The sequence below is a fragment of the Lissotriton helveticus genome, chromosome 2_1 (genome assembly GCF_964261635.1).
Source record: "Lissotriton helveticus chromosome 2_1, aLisHel1.1, whole genome shotgun sequence".
NCBI classification, from domain to species: Eukaryota; Metazoa; Chordata; class Amphibia; order Caudata; family Salamandridae; genus Lissotriton; species Lissotriton helveticus.
The window spans coordinates 1,308,907,024-1,308,928,256 of NC_136059.1; the positions used below are offsets into that span (position 1 = coordinate 1,308,907,024).

Here is a 21,233-nt window from a genome sequence, read left to right on the forward strand (position 1 = left end):
AAAGAACTAACTGATGCCAAACCTGGCTAACTAAAATAGAGGCGCTTAATAAACACAAATTCTCCAAATACAGATAAGGAGAAATGATAGCAGGCCTCCCAAATAATTTTAATTTTAATTTTAATATTAACGGCATAACGAATACAGGCAATACGAGCGAGTCTTTCGAAAATACATTTCTATAGTATCACAAACAAATAGACAAAAAACAGTACAGGAGCCCAGAAGCCCGCAATAAACGACTTGAGGGAGTCGAGTACATTAATAAAAACACACTACAAGATGGCGACTGGTTTGCTTTATCCATCCCAAAGCGCACTCTAATCATCAATAATACCAAACCGGTGATGAAAATCTACCAATTAAGGATAGTATAAATACCAGACACAGATTAAGAGCTAGTCATTCGAAACCAACCTTGGGAGCAGGAGGACGCCACGCAGATCAGCTACCAGCTAATAGTAAGTAAGAAAAGGGTTTCTCTGCCAAAAACTTTAGCAGCTACAACAGATAGAAACTAGCTCGAATATAAAAAAAGTAGTGAATTCTATACTCTATTATTTTCTCTAGAGTGAACAGCTAATTTAAAAAAAAAGCTCAAAGAAAGTGACCCTTGATTCCATGATGAATACATGCAAGAGTTAATCGCTAAAAGATTCCTGTCTACACAGAGGTAAGGAAACCATGACTTAATATCAGCTCTTAGAGTGAGGCCAGTAAAATAAAACATAATAAATTAAAAACTAACTAGCAATATCATTTGCCCTTCAGAGAAAGTGGTGGACGGAATAGCATAAGGTAGCTCCCAGAGGCGTCCCCCCAACTACCACAACGATCAAGAAAATAGGATCGGTAAGCTTGGAAAATATATTTTTTAATATTTCTTAACTTTTGTAAAAAACCAGAGATGCGAGTGAGGGACAATCACATGCAAACATAAAAGTAAATCTTCACTTTAGAGAAACTATAACTCAACTGTGATTATTCTTAACTTGTATAATTTGAAGTAGCAAAACCGATTAGAGATGGAGATAATGTTAGAGAAATAAAAACAATAAAATTCCTGACAAATTCGAATGGTTGTAATTTACTAACAAAGAGACTACCTTGATAATACAAATGTATCCTTGCAATAGGATTGAAGTTGGTCCATTTTCTTCAAAACCCGAGGAAGGTTTTTCTACACATCACAGATACAAGGTAGAGTTATGCATGAATGCTCCTCTAAACTATAACACTCACTGAACAAATAGAGCAATCTAAAACTAGACATATTTTTCCTATAGTAGAAAAGGATGAAAGAAACATGAGCAGAGGGATACGTGCTCACATAAATCTATAACAACAAAACCTGCAAAGACTAAACCTGGGTAAGTTAAAGACAACAATGGGCTGTAAAGAATAATACTAAACATAATGGCCTATAATAATAACAATAATAAAATATCTTTTTGGCACGAAAAGCTAATCGTTCGCCTATTCATGTCAAGAAAACAAAACCAAGACATGGACACTAGACTAGTGATGACAATAATCCACTATACTCTCACTAAAGATATGAGAATATAGTAACGCAGGACCTGGGGTTGCTAAGTGTTCGGGGTTACCAAATAGAGAGATAATAGTTTAAAATGCGATAAAAATCTAAGTGCAACTGTGGTAAAAAAAAGTCTGGACCTAACGATATGTATTATGATATGTTTTTTTTTTAGAAAATATTAAGCTGTGAACGAGTCCTTGAAGAAGGTGCAGAGTAGAAAAAGGCACCGAAACGCCGCGTCGACAATTTCGTTCTTGTAACAATCCATTGTTTTATGAATATGATGATGTAATGTTTATGCTTAAGTACTAAATCAGTAAAGTTTTAAATATTTTTTAAATATTCCTTGGAATTTTTTTTTAAATGTGTGAATAAAATTGTGTATATGATTTGTACATACTACTACCTAAGATTACTCATTCTAATAAATGTATGAAAATGCTTTAACTAACAGGTGTGTCTCATGGTTTTAATGATATCTTTATGGTCCATACATATTTAGTTGTAAATTTGGTAATCAGCGCAACACTGCAACCCATTCCTTTATTGTAAATCATCCCCCAGTTGGGATCTTAACATTGCTGACTTCCAGGAGAAGGAACCCCTTTTTTTGTTAGATTGTTGACCCAATTCTTTTCCTGCCAGAAAGGGTAACTCCCTATATACATTGGAGAAAGTGAAATATTCCATTCTCGGCAGACCAGATCAAGCAGAGAAGACTAGTTCAAGCTTTCATTGTTCACGTAATGTAATGTTAACGTATGGGTGACTTGCAGGTAAGGGACAGGGGAATCTATAGAACAGGGAATGTGAGTTTCAACATCATTCCTACTTAGGTGATATTCCACATCAACATCCTGAAAGTAACATGTTTTCAACATATTAAGAAGTAGCTGTTAAAGCACAGTAGAGTGTTATTTGGAGCAGCCTAACCACAGCCTGAATAACTAGGCTATATAGAGGCTTACAGGTGGTAACCTCTTCAGAAAGGTTTTGAATGTGAACGTGCCATGTGCTGTGCAATCCCAGCCTTGGTGCTGGGCCTGCTCTGAATGTTGAAGGCTGCAAGTGAGCTGGAATAAATTCCCATCTACCTTATTGCAACACAATTGCAGCAATACCAAGGAAACGGTTCAAAAAGGCGTGTTTGACTCATCTAGAATCTTTACGATTATCCAGTGAGGTTTCTAAATCTACTGTGCAACACTCACTACAGATTCAGACAACAATGACGGTCCAGCCTTATTTAACCTTTGAGTTTTCAGGATATGACAGACGGTTGCTAACAAGGTTAAGACTTAACATTTTTCACCACCTAGTCACCTTCCCTAAGATTAATAACTGGGAAAAAGACCCTCAACCATGCCCCTGCGATGATTGCTCCCCCCAAACTACGATTCACGCGTTACTTTTCTGCAAGTTTAACCAGGATCTGAGGAAACAGTGGCTCACTCCTATTTTAAAAATTATGGGCTTACGCAGGTGTCGCCCGGCATTCCTTGCGCTTCAATTTCTAGAAGTTGAATCTTTTGCTAAATCAATAGTAAACTTCTTGAAATTGACTATCAAGCACAGGCAGAATTTAGAGCAACAGTGACTCGTATTTTGTGTATCTGTAAAATAGATTAGTTTAATTTTTCTTTTAGATTCAACTGTATTTTTATATCAATTTATGATGCATTGTTTGTCACTTTTCTTAACCTGTAAGCTTTTTTACCTCGATTGTATTGGCTCATTCCGCGTCTACGCTTTAGTAGCTTATACTCTTATGGTCGTAGCTTCCATATAAAGAGTAAAAAGTGTTCATCTATGCGACGAATGGAACTTTGGGAAACTGTCATATTGTTGATATTGTACCATTTTTTAATACAACCGTTTTTAATTGTACTTTTTTAGATGTAATATATACTGTGCTTTTATGGATGTTCTACGTACAACCGAATAAAGCTTAATTTGATATTGCAACACATTATATGCAGGCTTCCCATCCAATGCAATACATAAGCTGCAGTTAGCACAAAAAGCAGCTATTAGACAGACCTTAGTTCTGAGATGGTGTACGCACATTTCTGTATGTAACTTATGTTGGCGCCCAGTAGGAAGTCCATTAGTCTTAAAATCTAATTCTTAATGCTTAAAAGTATGAATAACTTGATACACGCTTTCCTTACAGCTGCACAGGTGGGGGACCATGCAGAACCCTATTCAAAACTACCCACCAAAGCCCCCCCCCCCATGGATCGAGGACTCATGAAAAAGACTTGCTTGGGCGCAATCCTCATATAACCCCGTAACGAAGTATTAATAATGTTTGTGATACTAATTCTACACAATATTCCACATTTCCTAGAAAGGGGGAAGCTTGCCTATGTGTTTTACGAACAAGTAACCAGAGTGTGATTAAAGATGGCTGCTAACATGGGAATATGAACTGCGCATGCATCAGCTGCATGACGTCTTAATGCTTGGAAGGAAAATTCTGCTTCTGCACAATAGCTCTTAATGTGGCCGCTTGGAAGCTCACGTGCTAAGCATTTGCCTTGCCAAAACTAAACCGAGTTATATACTAAATGCTAACGCAAAAATAGTCTTTATAAGTAAATGGGATTAGAGTATAGAGATAGGTGGTATACAGTGAAATGGTTTTATTTTTAAATGAATACTTGTTCTTTTGACCTTTCTATTAGTTCATATTTGGGCCTCAAAGGCGTACGAAAGTCTGACACCCTTGTGGTTTTGCCCCATGCGCAGAGGGAACAACCCGGAGCAATGAGCTCAAGTCTTGGGACTTGTCCAAGGACATTTTTCCACACATGTCCTGGAAAACAGCTGAACATCCTGAAGATTCAATGGACACTTGTGAAATTGTATACATTGTTGTTGATACATTTGTGAACATGGGTGGGAAATAAAGCTTCGGAGAAACAAATTAATGGGCGGGAACATAAGAAAATGAACTTAAGAAAAAGTATTAAAAACTTAGCATGGTGTGATGATCATCCCCTTAGATTGTCGAATCAGCAGTAGGAGTTTCATAAGTTTGAAACATTTGGGGGTGGTACATGCCCTTAGGAAAGTATAATTCGGGTAGTTCATTAGGTATGGTAGTCGCTGCCAGAACGCTGAAAGACAGATGCTGTCCGAATGCTGATCTTTTACCTGATGAAGCAGACTTCGAATTCTCAAAGCAAAATAGAATTAGAAGAAGATCGCAGAAGAATTGAGGAGGCAATAGATGTAGAAGAAGATTGCGGAAGAACAGAGGAGGAAGTTCGCATCAGAGAGGGGTAAGACGCAGGCGTCAAATTCAGTAGAGGTCATCTGTCCTGTCCTATCATGTCCTGAATAACTTGTCTTCTGAACTCTTTAAGGGCCCTTGACTCTTGGCCAGAGGGGTCTGATTGTTGCACCATCCTAGGTAAATATAAATTTGTAGTGTGTCAATGTGCCTCTTCTATTTCTATCCTATTTTATCCCATTTTATCCAGAGGTATTTGTTATTGTGAAATCATATTTTAATTGGATACACCGATTCTACTTCCTCCGAAAGATGGCGTTAACACTGTAATTTGTTTAGCTCTTATGGTTAATTTAGATAAAAACACTCGAACTTATTAGAGTCTGAATATTTAATGAGAAATTCAGGTAAATGAGACTCATGTCATAATAAACAAATCCTTATCAACTAAAATAGATCCATTAGTCATAAATAGGGCTCGGATCAATAATAGAGCAAAGAATGTGTAGGCAAATGAATCTACAATTTAGTTAAGCCCTATAAATTGATCCCAGCTGTGTTTTCACCGACCTCTATTGTGCAAGTGTGTTTATGGGCCCAGATGAGTATTTAGTAATAGATGTCTGCAGGTTGGTAGCCAGCTGGCTCACCCAAACTCTGCAACGTTGGCAGCTTTCCTATAGCAAGACAGAGACAAGCTAATGATATTCCTGCGTTGGAGAGCATAACAATTCTCAGGTCATATTTATTACAAAATCCCCAAAACAATACTAAAAAACATTTCACAGCATTCTTGCATATTATTTACAATATGTACATCACTTTATTTTTGTGGATAGCTAATACATAGAGTCCTCCAAATAACAGCTCTTAAGGGAGTCATGGTTGACCACCCCAAAGAACCTATGGCATTGACTATTCCAATGGACTAGGGGGAGGGGGGTGATCCCCCCCACAACAAGTTTCACATCACAAGGCAAACTCACCTTGCCCTTCAAGATCGAGGTTGCGTGGGCCAGCGTGAAATCTGGGACCCCAACACACAACCATGGTACTCTCTATCCACTCAAGAATAGGAGCAATATGCTTCCACTGTCTGTTAATCTTGTGCACATGAACAAGCCAAGGGCTTCCAAAATAGAGGCTGTGGTCAAAAAAAATCCAAATAAAGAGAATGACAGATCTTACAGTGTGGCATTCAGGGCAGGGGACATGACAGTACACAATTCAGGGAACATTCCCATCCCAACAATACTGGTGCCCACCGCAGGGTACATTTGCAGGAGAATCATCTTGTAAATGTATGTAACACACCCTCTCCATTCGGCTGGTTTTATTATCCCTCTATTGGCAATAAGACTATGACATGGATTGTTGTCTCCCTGTGGCCATGTGATATTGCTTACCTATTTTAAAGTGATCCCAATTAATAATTTAAGCATGCTTACAGGAGGCTTGTGTAGAGTTTGCCTATGCCGACACGGTTTGTTGTTTGTAAGAATACTGCACTGATTCTGCCAGTGCTGGGCCTTGTCTGTATCAATCAGTTAAGCCTCAAGCCGCTCCTGCTTGTGCTAGTTATGTTAGTGAACCATGGTAATAATATTTAATGTTATTTTGTGCATACATATCACTAGGTCTGAGAGTTCTACATGCATATGATCCAGGAGCGTCAGTTGGGCTACAAGGATCTTACCGGAGGATTGAATTGAACGAGCAGCAATTGTGCTCCTAGTAAGGCCTATAGCAAAAAACCTTCCCTAGCACCTTTTACTTGCACATTCGATGCAAAAGGCCCTGAAGAAGGCTCTCCAGGGTCTACTTTAATGTGTGCAAGGAGGATAATTTGGCAAAAAGTGAAACAGCTAGAGAAGAGTGAGAGTATGCCACCCGTATGGTAAGTGAGCTGGCAATCCTGCAGGAGGTGCCTGGGTGGTGAAAGCCACCTTAGTCAGCTGCAATGCAGACAAAAGAAAGGTTGTTAGCAGCAGAGGTACCTCGGAGGGACTGAAGTGTGAGTTCAGATAATGGACTATACAGATGGACTGAGTAGGAGCTGCAGTTATAGTACAGGAGGACACCTTAATGTGTTCTGTACTCATATTCCAAAATCCGCCCAACTACATCAGGTGCCAACTTCTCAAGTCTGGAGGTGCTCGGGAAAGGAGGACAGCTACCATACCTGGTAAGAGACTGGGTCTCCTATTAGCACATGTGTGCAATTTTCTAGGCCATGGTAGCAGCTATTGGATTCCGGCATCATTTGGACTGCACAATGTTGCATACAATACCTAAAAGGCTGAAATACAATATGATAATGTGACACAGTGGCTAATGGCCTCTCTTCAAATATCAAATATGTTTTTCCAAAAAAAAAAAAAAAGATTGCCTTGTAGTTTTAAGTCTGAGAAGGGGAGGTCATACGCCACTGCTCTCCAGAAGAAAATTAGTCAATTAAGAGCAATACTCGTGGGTAACAAGTCTAAGCTGTGATCTACGAGTAACTTTATTAAGCTCTTCAAGCTCTTCTACACAAGGGGCCAGAATTCAAACAATGAGTCTTGTACTTAATTACTACTTTAACTTTTAGTTGGACAGGAATGTGAACCCAGAACGGAGAATTTATGAAACTGGAGCAGGGACTCAGCAGATATGAGAGGGAGAACGAAGCTCATACGATTGATAATACAAAAAAGTGGAAAATAAACAAAAAAAAGTGGAACACAAACAAACAAAAAAAAGGACTTCCCCGCAATCAAGCAGTGGAAGAATACAAGACATCAGTCATCACTCAGTAGACGGACAGAGCTTCCGACTTTGACGGCAGGGGAAGCAGGTTAGAGTCTCTCCTTCAGCTTAATATTACTCGAGTCTTGGCAAAACACTGAATATCTAAGTGCCCACAGAAAATGAATGCGTCCTTGTGTAATGTACCTGCTGCCCACTAAAGAGCTCCAATAACTTCAAGTCGAGTTTGTGCTATAAAAAAAAAACAGCAAATTGGTTTTTAAAAAGAAATGCTTGAGAATCAGGACAACCAAAGAATGCAGAGAAAAGCCACCGAATAAGCAGCACAGGAATTAGTGAAGTGGAGAAGAAAGCCCTCCTATAATAGAGAGCAAGGAGATGACCAAAAGCCCACTATGTGTGTACATTTAGATATAGAAGAGACAACAGGCATTTAAAAAGAGACAACTACTGTGGTCCATAAGCGACACCTAAAAACCATCACAACTTGGAATGGGTTGTGCGTTTCATTATGAGGTGCCCAAAGTAAACAAAAAACTCATCATATACCTAAAATACACTTTTGAGGGAAATTAGCTTAGATGAGTTATTGAAATTTCGCTCCAAATGCGTAATCAAAAATAAAACTATGTAAAGGACTGACCAACTTTGACTTTTTGGCCGCCATAAGTGTGGCAGGGTATGCTCAGACGCGAGTCCCTTGCTCACTTTGCCACTGGATTCAAGCAAGCCGGGCTGAAGAAGGCTGGAATGCCAGAAACCGGTCCTCGGAAGCTTGTTTCAGGTCCAGGGAAGACATGGCTTGGCAGTTGGGGCTGGACTGTTCCCATGAGGCACAGGGTCAGACTGATTTGCATATAGCCGTGTCTGAACTGGGGTGGCAGAGTGGGCTAAAGAACGGTGATGGATTAAACCCAGATCTTTTGACTGGGTGCGAGTGTTTGATTGATTCAGATGATCCGTCCATCACCACCCCCTTTTGTACCGCAACTTTGAACTTAGACTTTCCCGCCTTGAAATCTATCGTGCCAAGACTCCCTGTACCTTGTCATATGCATTAGAAAACATTTTCATAAACAAATGGCAAATTCTGAATACGAATGAAGGGAAATTACTGCGCAAAATAACTACAAGGAGCAAAGCTACACCGGTTCAAGCACTCAGTTTAGAGCTTTCCATACCTAGTGCCTATACAAAAGCTTTGGCCAACATAATTAGATGGACGTATAATTTATTGCATGCAGAAGTCTCTTTACAAGCCCTCTTAAAGCAAGAAACTTAAGGTTGGAATAAGCCGTCATACTCCTAATAAAAATTTCAGGACAGCTTTAGAGCAATTCCAATGCACTACAACACTATTACAGTCTTGGTCACCAGCACATCTGACTTCTATTTTTAAACATGACACTGCGATTACGTTTTGACCTGGATATGGCACACTTTTCACAATTATCACAATATAGGCCTTATATAGCTACCCTAGAGTATAGGAGTTACCAAAAATACTTGATACACTGTATATTATGGGTACTCACAAACATTTTCCCGGGGGCCGCAAAGTTTGGTTGTTGGTGTGACCGAGGGCCGCACTGATGCCAGCAGGGGTGTAAAGTCGGTGTAGGGGAAGCAAAGCATGTATATTTAGTGGCTGAACGAAATTGAGCAATGTGAAACTAGAAAACCTGGTATGAATCCCGGCTTCTCCACTTGACAAAATTGTGTGACCCTGGGCAATGGTTTCATTTTGATTTCCCTCCTATTTCTTCATTATCATATAAGAGGAACTTGAAATACATGACTTAAGGATGTGTGTTGTTCAAAACCAGCTCCTGTGCTTGGATGTAATCACTAATAGCCTTGTTGACCGGGTGGGGAGAGGCAGCCTGAACGTTTCTAAATTCATGTTTGAAAAACATCACTTTAAGAAAAAACTTCTGAATGCACTGTTATAATTTGATTTACTAAGGTGATCTAGTTCTACATGTCAATTAAATACACTTTTTGAATTTTTTAAATGACTATCATATTTTTTTTACAAATTTGCGGTCTTTAACAATCATGGTGTTCCTAAAGTTAAGGGCCTAGTTACTGCCTTTCCCTAACTGTGTTTAACCTTTTAAAAAGTTGTTCCTGTGTACTTAACATTTTTCTTCATGTTAGTGTTGAGTTGAGTAAACAGCAGCCGAGTGCTGCTGCTGCCCAGGGGGCAGCGTCGTACAGGTCAGGAGGGCCACATGCGGCCCCCGGGCCGTACTTGGAGTATCACTGCTCTAGATCATAGCGTTCGACGCTGCATCATTATGATTCGTCTAGGGATTTTACCACTAAATGGCTATACAAAACATTGAAGTGACTCAAGTGAGAAGACAGGACTATGCGAATTATGCAGAGGAGAAGTCCAAGATTTAGCCCATGTGCTATACATTTGTCCAAATAAACAACTGGTAGAAGCTAGGCATCGTTTTTTTAAAACCTATATGTTTTAGATATAATCTACTACTAATGACCCCATTTTCATAATTAAGTTCCCCCAAATGAATTAAGTCTGTTACAATTTGTATAAGTTCTTAAAAACTTTCTCATCCTTATTTTAAAAAGTAACTATGTATATGGTCTGTAAAATTTGATTAAAATGTATAGATTTTGCATTGATCCTAAATTGATGATCTCTGAAGAGCTCTAAATCAAAACTGAATGGAGACTGATCAACTTACATTGAGACCTTTAAAAATATGAGGCAATGACTTTTCCACACAGCGCCTCCGAGGTGGTTAGTGTTGTAAATATCAAGTGTACCGCCCTTCTCTTTGGTATTCATTTTTGTCAATGTTGTAATCAAGGAGAGGTTAGCCCGAATGGGAACCAGTGAACCTCTAGCACCACAGACCTCAGCAGCAGGTGCCACACCCCGCTAGGCCAGTTTCACTCTAGAGGTGTTGAAAACCTCCCGCTTTCTCACAATAAATACTGATTGCTTTGGATGTCTTTCCTTTCAACCAGAGAGGCTTCAGCACGGTTGGTTGGGTTATGTTGAAGGTATTTTCTGCTAAGGCTAATAAACAAATCCAATATACAAGTGCTGTACGCGGCTCACTAAGCAGCAGCGCCACTTAATTGGCCAAAAAGGACGAACTTGAGCCGGAAGGGAGTTCGTGGCATTAAAAAATGCCACTGCATCTGGTGGTGCGGGGATCCCCTTTCCAAATAAAATGAAACCAATAAACGACTTGTGCTGTTGAGCTGACTTACCCCCTGATTGCATGTACAATTCTGCACAGCCTTCTGCATGTTTACAGCAGGTGAGACTGGACACAAATAGATTTCTTGGCGCGCTCACGTTTCCCGGGGCCCTGCCTGGCTCGTGCTTTTGTGACAGGACAGTGCCTTTGAACTCTTTGGCTTTACTACGCATTAGCAGCGGTGACATCACACAGCCCCAAATAACCGCACCCTTGTTCCCTCCCAAGCTCACGCTAGCCCAGCAAGCACTTACACACAAGACGGTTTCTTCATTTCCACCACATAGCGGCATTTCCCTTTGACGCAGTAGTGTTCGTACTCGCTGGGACACCGAGAAAAATGACTCCTCTTCTCCGACTCCTGACTGTCTGAGGATCAAAAGTACAGCTTTTTTATTGGAGTTTAGGAAATGGGGATGTTTCGTTCATTCGGCGCATAAACCCCACTATTTGAAGCTCCTGCAACATGTTTTTTGCATTACCAATCAATCATCAGTTTTAACACATGTATACCAGGTAATACGTTTTCGACTCCGTATGTGAGCAAAATGGCAAACACACGACATTGTAGAACAAAGGTGCTGGAACAATTTTTAGAGTATGAGAATTGACCAAAGGCCTATAATTAAAAGGTTTAAAAAAACACACTTATGTTACTTATTGAGAGACTTTAAAAACGAAATTTAACCCGTTCACCAAGAGGGTGTGGAGGAAAGGTGTTACTCTCTCTCCAAGGAATTTCAGGCAAACGGTCCAAAATGGGAACCTGCCACAGCTGCTCTCCAACTCAAACATGTACCATGGCATTACAAACACAAACATTCCAATGGTTAAAAGGACATCAACCACAAGTACAATAACACATAAATGAAACACGAAAGTAGAAATACATTCTGCAAATGCTTGAGTTTGTGAGAAAACCCTTTGAATCTGTCATTCACCAAAGCCTGTTCTGCAGCATTGTCCTTCTGAAACGTGTCCCCCAAAGACCATCTATCCATCATGTTACCAGTAAGCCATTCATCATACCACTGGACAAGTAATACATCGATATCGTAAACTCATTCAATTCCACCTCACACTGGGGCATCACCACTTACTAGGTATTGTCCAGCACCTTCATCAAAATTGAGAAACTCACTCATTTTCTTTTCCAGCAATATCGGTTTACCAGGAATCTCTCATCATTACCATTTGAACATCATTATTTGATTACTGCAGCTCTCCTATTGCTTTACCATTTTCTCACAAGACTGCATCTTTAAAGCACCTGAACAATTGTAGTGCCAGGATATTTCGAGGACTTTTCCTTGGAACTGGCCAGTCTCTTGATTTTAACAGGTCCAATTTAAAATGCCAGCTGTTTAACTATTCCGTTCATCATAACTTTTTACTCTCCGCTGCACACCTTTTACAGTCACCCACCTCAGACATACACAGGCGTACCTCAGTTGCCCCTTTTTTCTGGAGCACCCAACAAGGAGAGACCCCGTTTAAAGAATTCCTTCCTTCCACGTAACAACATGCACAGAGTCTCACCAGTGGTGGAATGAGGAGTTGTATTCCAAATTATGTCAAAAAAACTTCCTTAATATCAAACCCAGAATTGCAATCCAGCTGAATTGTCTCCTTCAACATTCCAATCACCCTCTCCACTACACCAGTATCCTGCGGGCTATACAAGGCAGTTGACCAATGTTGGGTGTTTACCGATCTCTAGAAAGCGTCCTTCTGCACATATTTAAATTGTACTCCATTGTCAGTTATCAATATCTCCAGTACTCCCACAAATCATACTAACATCCACAGTGGCTGTCACATTCCCTGTGGTAGGCTCTTTCATGAACTCGCAAGATAAAGCTTGAAGTAATGGTCCATAACCACTAAAGCTTACCTCATATTTGCAGTAAAACCTCAATTTTTTTTTTATTCCCAGTACATTCTGTATGGCCTTTGTGAACTAGCCCAATCACTTGGATTTTTAACTCAGTTAGTGGGACTAACATACTACAGCTGAGAAGCAAAGCTCCCCCTTGATTTACTTTGTCTCTCACTTTGGAAAGTGAGAACAATCAATAATGGCACTAATCAAAGCAGTGTATATCCTTAATTCCTGATGGGCCTGATAACTCTCCAATTTTGACAATCACTAGGGCCAACAAGCTCCATATGAGCAGCATGACGCCTTAGATTAACACTGCACAAGTCTGCGCAAGAGTTGAAAAACGTTGGGTTATTTGAATCTGGATGGAGAATGGAGTCGACTACCCTAGTGTGCCCCCATGCAGTACTGGGCCCATGCCTGAGTAAATGCACTGCTATGGCAGGGAATGTGTGGGGGCTGGAAACGTATGCAAAAGCTATGAAATGAACAATAGTTACTTACCTGTAATCTGTGGTTCTCCAGTATTGGTGTCTTTCATAGATTCACATGCCTGAATCATTCCCCGTCGTCGGAGTGGGAGTCCCACGGTATATAAAAAAGCAATAATATGCTATAAATACATAGTAAATACCAATAAAAAACAAACCAGGAAGTAAAGTAGCCAAAGCTACAGTAGAAAAACTTCCACATTAGTGACTATCCCTGTCATTTTGTATAGCCCAAACTGCAGCCAATCAGGCGACAGCACCCACCAGACGGTTCCCCCCAGAGGCTCAGGCTGTCAGATTTTGTCGCACGGAGTGATAGTAAACCAAAGTATGCTAAGAGCCTCTGAAGGGGAGGTGGGCGGGTGCATGTGAATCTATGAAAGACACCAATACTGGAGAACCACAGATTACAGGTAAGTAACTATTGTTCTTCTCCAGTATTAGGGGTGTCTTTCATAGATTCACATGCCTGAATCAGAGTAGATAGCAGTAAACATCCTTGCTAGGCAGACGCCATAGTAACCCAGCTTGTCAAACTGTGCACATTATCATGAAATATATATATAAAATGCATTAACATAGCCTGAAGCATGATAAAAATGCATCTAGTGAAGAATGTTCACTCTGAAAACGGTATCAGAAGCGTCTGACTGCAGGAAAAAAGGAGGTGGGAACAGAGGCTCACCTTAGCTGAAAAGAATACATAGAACTGCTGGACACATGGAAACATCGGTCTTACTGGCTGCAGTAAACAGTAGTGATTGGTGAAAGCAAGGCTGCTAACCTAGGTTGCCGCTCTGCCGATGTGCTGGAGAAGAACTCCAGCAAACAGAGCAGTTAAGGAAGACATTGCCCTGGTAGAGTGCGCTCTAGGGGCTGCTAGCAAAGCTGTTCAACTTGTGCATGGCAAAATATCGATCGGAGCAAAAGATCAATAATGCAACTGTTCGCCCAGACCCTGTTGGGTTTTAACTAATCGTATCCAAGTTAATAAATAGATCAGATCTGCGAAAACCGAACTATCCCTTGTAAACAGAACATTTGAAACCTTTCCTGTTATCAAGTGTATGGAAAAAACCATTTTGTTGATAGTGGTGGAGGCAAAGATGCATTTGAATTTACAGGCTCGATTTGAAAGAAATTTTGGAGGCACGTTAAGTATGAATTCCAGAGTAACTGGAACCACCATAGAGTTATAGTGAACTGTATGAAAAGGCTAAAGAATCGATAAGACCTGAACCCAACTGACTCTAATAGAGGACTGTCAAAGCCAATAAAAAAAGAAAATGACACCTTTCTAAGTCATCGTAGATCATCACTGAGGAAAGGTTTAAAGGATAGCACATGAACTGCCCTATTACCACACTGAGATGTCTCGATGGTAATGGACGAACTGGCGGAGAAAAAACAATCTGAAAATTCCTTTGAAGGAATGATTTATATTTTTTGAGGAATAAAAACATGTGATCCCATCTCGTCGGCATCTGGAGCTGCTGCCAGTTAAGGAACTAGTAGAGTTGCATGAGGCAATCTTGAACTTGCCAGCTAAATGAAAACAAACTGGAAGATCCTTTCTATTTTAAGAGTAAAAGGATGAATTCTAGCCGAACAATATCAGGTACCGCAAAAACATTTGCATTTGGGATCTTGTCCCTGTTATGGCTAACACTCCCTTGCAAACCGCAGGGATGTTTAGATAGGCGAACCAAAGGTAATCAGGGGCTAGGCCACTGACCTCAAAGATGGCTGTTCCGAGTGATAAACCTGGCCGCTCTGGAAGAAAATAGATCCGGAGGTGGACACGTCCGATTTGATTCGCACTCCGACTGGAAAAAGGAGAAAGTCAGGAAACCAGTCTTGGCGAAGCCATGAGGGGTAAAGAGGAACCCTCGACACCACTCTATCTTGTTCTTCCGGAGAACTTTGAGACCCACAGGTATCGGTGGAAAATGGAATCAGATTGAGATCAGTTGGACGACAAACGCATTTCCCTGTAAATTCTTGTGGGGATGCCAACTTGAAAAGCACCAGTATGTGCTGTTCTTCTTGGTCGCGAAAAGACCAGATCTGGATCCACCCCTCTGTCGAAATTTGAATCCACATTCTGTAGAAGAAAACTCACTCGAGAGTGGAAATTGTCGTCCTGCTGAGAGTGCCTGCCAGACTGTTTCTTGTACCAGGAACGTGGAATCGCCAGAAAGTTGTGTGCGTTGTATCGCTCATGCACATAGATCACCGGCTTCCTGAGGCAACAAAGCTGATCTAGCCCCTTGTGTTTAGTGGCATAGAGTACACCAGTTGTATTGTCTATGCACCACAATACAGTTGTTTCCTCGAAATTATTGCTTAACAAAATTGGAGGGCAAGGAAGACGGCTCTGCGCTCAGCAGGATGATGTACCAAGCCCCATATGAGGGCTCCATTTCCCGAAGACTGTCAGCCCCTAAATAACGCTCCCCAATTCCTGAGGGATGCGTCCATGGTGATTGTGCAATTTGATAGCTTTTTGAGGGAAAAAACACACCTTGTGTACAAATTTCTGTCTTGGATTCACCCAAGAAAAAACCTCTCGCATCGAGGAGTGATTGTAATGAGATCTTCAAATGAATCAGAGACGTGAAACCACTGTGTATGCAGTTGCTTTAGCAGCTTTATCCTGTGCAGAAGGACACCCACAGGAAGCAGGTGGAGGTCATGGCCAGCTGAAATTTGGAGAATGTAATGAAATAGACTAATGTACGTAAAAGAAACAGCAAGAAAGAGCTGCAGGCTTCTCATTCGCAAGAGACAAACACCCTTGATGAATTTGCATTGACTGTTGTTCCTAGAAAATCCTGTGTCGTAACTAGGAATAATTAGGACTTGACATGGTATATTGATAAAAACCAGGAATTGAAACAGTGACTGCAAAGTCTGGATGTACTGGATTGCTTATTAAGAAGAGTGATCCTCCTTAAATAAATCTGTCTCAGAAATGATGAATGCGTATGTATTGCAAACACAGATAGGCTGCCAGAATCTACATAAGAATCACGTGGAGTGGACCGAGAGTCCTGACAAGATAGGCCTGTGATAGAAAATGGATATAACTTAGAGTATAGATCAGCCACGTCCCGTGCTGTGGAAGCATTGTCACCTGAACCTTGACACTCTGGAGGTCGAGTGCACATGTCAGGTCCTCTGGCAGTAACATTTGAAAAACCTTCTTGAGGTACAACCTTTGAAAAATGTTTGCGCAGAGATGACAAAAATCCGGCGCTACATATCTGACCAGCTAGTTGATGAGGATCTGAGAGGAAAAAAACCTAACTCCTAATTAGATTCAGAACCACTCCGACGGTCCCTGATGTATCCATAAGTCAATTTGTGAATGACTCGCTCCGATAAGGTGAATGCGGTCACCATGAAGGCGTAGCAGACAGGAAATTGCCAAATTCTAGAGGATGCTCTTTTGACATCACAATTAGAATTTCCCATAGATAAATCGCATTGGTGACCAAATTAAATCCCAGAGATATGCCACCCTTGTCCCACTTGGAATGGAGTCATGATGGGCTTTTAAGTAAGTCGTAGTTTTCTGGAAAAATGACTTCCTGTATACGATTTAGAGTCGAATCATACAGTTGCATACCAGATACTGGGTGGAACTTCTTGGAGTAAAATGTGAAAACTGTCCTCGGGCACCACGAAAGAGTTGATCCCCGTACTGTGGAGAATCGAAGGCGCGGTATTGTCTGGTCAATATGATGGCCCAGAAGTAACAATTATAAAAAGGTACGGCCATTATCTCAGTATGGACTTGTGGGCGAGGAACTAAAGGTTCTTCCAACCCTAACTCCGCAACACAATACTGCAAAACTTGGAGATGTAATGTACACTGCACGGTGTTTTGTTGATGATTATCTTTTTTCCATCCTTTTTGTTAAAAATTCTAGAAGCGCCAGTGTAGGGGTATTCAAGGATACGCACATTCTGTGCCCCTATGTTAAAATTGATCCTGTCCAGAGAGCTAAAAGATTGCCAGAGAGTCACCAGCGCCGATCTTTTGGCTTAAGCAGAGCTCTAAATCTCTGTCAATACAATATTTAAAGAGAAAGAAACCTTCCGCCTCTATCCTGGTGACAAGGGCTTGACGAAAGCGCGTCACCGTTCCTTACATGAGGAGGGTAAATCCGTCAACATCCGCCGGAGGATAGAAGAATAAAGATTCATGCAAGATCTCGTATCCTGCTGAAAGGAGGCTACGACTAATAAGTAGGGTAAAGGAACACTGTACATGCCGAACTAGATCAAGCGTCGACTAACCTGACCATGGACTGGGTCCAGCATCAGAGAGGTCAACAAAAAAACGTGACCCTCAGTGTCCGCAAAGGAAAACTGTTGCAGACTTAAACTACTGTGGAGGTGACCGCTGACGCTGTCAGTCTACAAGCCCTCCGTAGACGTACTTCTTGTTGGCAACGAAAACTGATCCTTAACTTGGCCAACATTCCACAATAAAACTGACCATCACTGAGGATGATTGATGAATCGAGTAGTGTGTCGACTTAGAAAGTCGTCGACGAGCCTGCTAGTGAGTAAGGCGAACTGTCGTCAATGGGCCAACTGTTTACGGACCTAAAGCCTGCGTGCCAACTGCCGATGTGCCCACTGTTAATGGCCCCAACTGCACTGTTTATAGGCCCACTGTTGACAGCCTAGAGATGCCAGGCCCACTGCCAATGGCCAACTGCCGATGGATCACATGTCAGAAGGGCCACTGTCAGTGGCCCACTGGTATTGAGTAGCCGTCGCCAAAGCTTTCAGTTGAATAGGCTCTCGAACGCCGACGAGACTCTTCACAGTCGACGAGGCACCTCACCATCGACGGGGCTCCTCACCGTCGATGATTGCTCTTCAGCGTCGACGAGTGACACCCTGCACCGTCGACGAGGCACCTCACCGTCGACGAGGTTCTTCACCATCGACGAGGCACCTCACCGTCGACGAGGTTCTTCACCGTCGACGAGGCACCCCACCGTCGACGAGGTTCTTCACCGTCGACGAGGCACCTCACCGTCGACGAGGTTCTTCACCGTCGACGAGGCACCCCACCGTCGACGAGGTTCTTCACCGTCGACGAGGCACCCCTCCGTCGACGATTGCTCTTCAGCGTCGACGAGGGACACCCTTCACCGTCGACGAGGCTCGCCGTCACCGAGGCTCGCCGTCGACAGAGCTCCCTCGTCGTCGACGAGGCTCGTCGTCGACGAAGCCCCCTCGTCGTGGACGATGCTTCCCGTCGACGATGCCATCACCGTCGATGTTGCTCGTCGTCGACGCGGCAAAACTCGTCGTCGAGGCTCACTATTGACGAGGCAAAATTGCATTCTGTTAAAAGGCTGTTGGTCGACGAAGCTCTGTCGGCTGCGCAGCTTCCTGCGACTTACAACCAGTGCATAAGAGGGCTTTCAACAGGATCCTGTAGCCCTGTGACACCGTAGAGCACCAGTGACGGCAGAGATCGCCGTCGTAGAATACCAAGAGCGTCTAGTCAACAAGCTGGCACGTTCTCAGAAGAAAAGTGCACAGAACGAGTCTAAACGCCTGAGAGTAAATCTCGTGGGCGTAGATGTGGGAGGCAGACTCGGAGTAGGTCAAAGACCCTTTACCTTTGAAGCAACCTCAGCTGGTGAAGTAAAGCCAAAAACATCACTGCACATAAAGGTGCCATATAAACATTGAAAATCCTCCCACATCAGAAGGGGGGGTAGTCAATCACAAGAACATCCCCTTCTTATCCTACCATGTCAGCGACAGGCAGACAAAATGATCCATGGAGACGGTCCCAGCTTTCCACCAGTGACACAGGGTCAACAAATAGACTTCATGTGAGAAAACATCCCAAAATTTAATATATATATATAAAATAAATGAAGAAACTGAGCAGAGCTCAGGGAGACTCCCTGCACACGACGTGCGGTAAAAAATCTGACAGCCTGAGCCTCTGGGGGGAACCGTCTGGTGGGTGCTGTCGCCTGATTGGCTGCAGTTTGGGCTATACAAAATGACAGGGATAGTCACTAATGTGGAAGTTTTTCTACTGTAGCTTTGGCTACTTTACTTCCTGGTTTGTTTTTTATTGGTATTTACTATGTATTTATAGCATATTATTGCTTTTTTATATACCGTGGGACTCCCACTCCGATGACGGGGAATGATTCAGGCATGTGAATCTATGAAAGACACCCCTAATACTGGAGAAACCGTCCTCCTTACTGAGGCAAGGAGTCTAAATAATATTTATGCAGGAGACCGGTCTGAGGGGCGGAAAGGTCGGACATGCTGGGGTGCAAATCACACCTCATAGGCCTCATAAGCAAGGGGTGTGGCAATATAGCTACATCCACTGTAGCATCTCAATTGGAAGAGGAGTGCATAGATCAGCAGTGCGGTTTGTCCTCCTGAGAGACAGACTAGATGGTTCCCCATTGGTCCTCAGCAATAGCTAGACACCAAATGTCGATAAGCTTACATTTTTTATGTTGACCCCCATCTGGAAACTTCAGCCACAATGGCAGGAAGACCCAAAATGTCTAGAGCAATGCCATTAAGGACCACTTTAGATTCATTGAGGGCATGGCCTCCTCACTCATGACAGTGTGGGAAGCATTCAAAATAGTGATGAAGGGCACCTGCCTACACGCCACCATTGAGGCTCGGGTAGCACTACTGGCAGAGCACAAGACCCTGGAAGCCTCACTGTTGACTCTGGAGTGATAGGTCGTACACAACCAGACAGCGGAACGGCGACTTCAAGAAGCACAGACCCACTACCTCGCCCTGCTGGAATGGGTTTGTAGTCGGGATCACAATTCCTGAACTGAACGCACACATGCCGAAGGCGACAGGGCTGGATGCCTCCTAACGTGGTTAATTCGATCCCTACTGTCCCACTCACCTGTGCTCTTCATTAGGACATGTGAGGGATATGAGGTCAACTCAGAGGACATCAATACAGCCTTTTATTGCTATTATCAGGTGCTTTATTGAAACCATACATCTCCAGAAGTGCTGGACTCAGATAGCCTCCCAGTTGAATTCTACATGACCTTTGCAGCACAACTAATCCTAGATTAAAATGATTGTACCAGGCAGTCTTAGATTCTGGTACTCTTCCTGGCATGATCAATGAGGCAATAGTGACTTTGATCCTGAAACTGGGGCTTCCACCAGACAACTTATTGTCCTACCGCCCCAATTATCTCTTGAACACTGATTATAGGATCCAGTGTAAAATCCTGGCAGCAAGATTTCTCTACCGTGACCAGGATGGATTCATCCAGGGAATAAAACACATCCTTGAACATAAGGAGACTGTATCAAGTAATGCAAAGAACCCCCAAGGTGTGGTAGGGAGCAGCATGAATTGACCTCTACCTTTAACAAGCCTTGACACTCTCCAGTGGCTGCATCCATTCTGAACATGGAGCCGGTTTGGGATACTGAACCTCATGCTTAAATGGGGTTGTCTTCTATATGGGGCACTTAGGCCAAAGCGAAAATGGGCCAGCACATTTTCTGCTTCATAAAAGATCTCCAGAGACACAAGACACTGCTGCCCACTATAGCCTATCTATTCACACTTGCCATCGAATCCCTAGCTTTGTGGCTGAGGCGTAACAGTCTGACTTGGGGCCTAGAACTAGGGAGCACCATGCATGCAGTGTTACTCTATGCAGATGGTATGTTGGTATATGGCAGAGATATGGAGGCCGACTTAAGCCAAATTTCTGATGGGCTTGACAGATTCGGGCACATCTCCGGGTTGACGGTTAACCCCATGAAATCTCTGATCTTGAATGGGTCAGACGCAACACAAAATAGTCAGGTTCAGTGCTCAAGACCTGCAATTGGAAGCACCACCATTGGGAATTAATATTTACCATGCTCAGAAAAATCTCTTAGATGATAACTTGGGTAGAGCAGTGGGCTCCCTGCGCTCGGAGGTTGCCTTCTGGATCACCTTCACCTTACTGATATCCATCCCAGGATGTATAGTTATATCTAAGATGGTCCCAAGATTCCTTTATTGCTTCAAGAACCTTCCCCTGGT

General features: G+C 42.4%; 1 protein-coding gene across 1 annotated transcript in view; it reads right to left on the minus strand.

Annotated features, from left to right (window-relative positions):
- The window catches only part of LOC144819726 (probetacellulin-like), a 247,760-nt gene that overhangs the window by 84,118 nt on the left and 142,409 nt on the right, over window positions 1–21,233 (minus strand). The window contains exon 3 of the mRNA XM_078677500.1: window positions 11,020–11,134. Coding sequence (XP_078533626.1) covers window positions 11,020–11,134 — 115 coding nt within the window. The remainder of the gene's footprint in view (window positions 1–11,019; window positions 11,135–21,233) is intronic.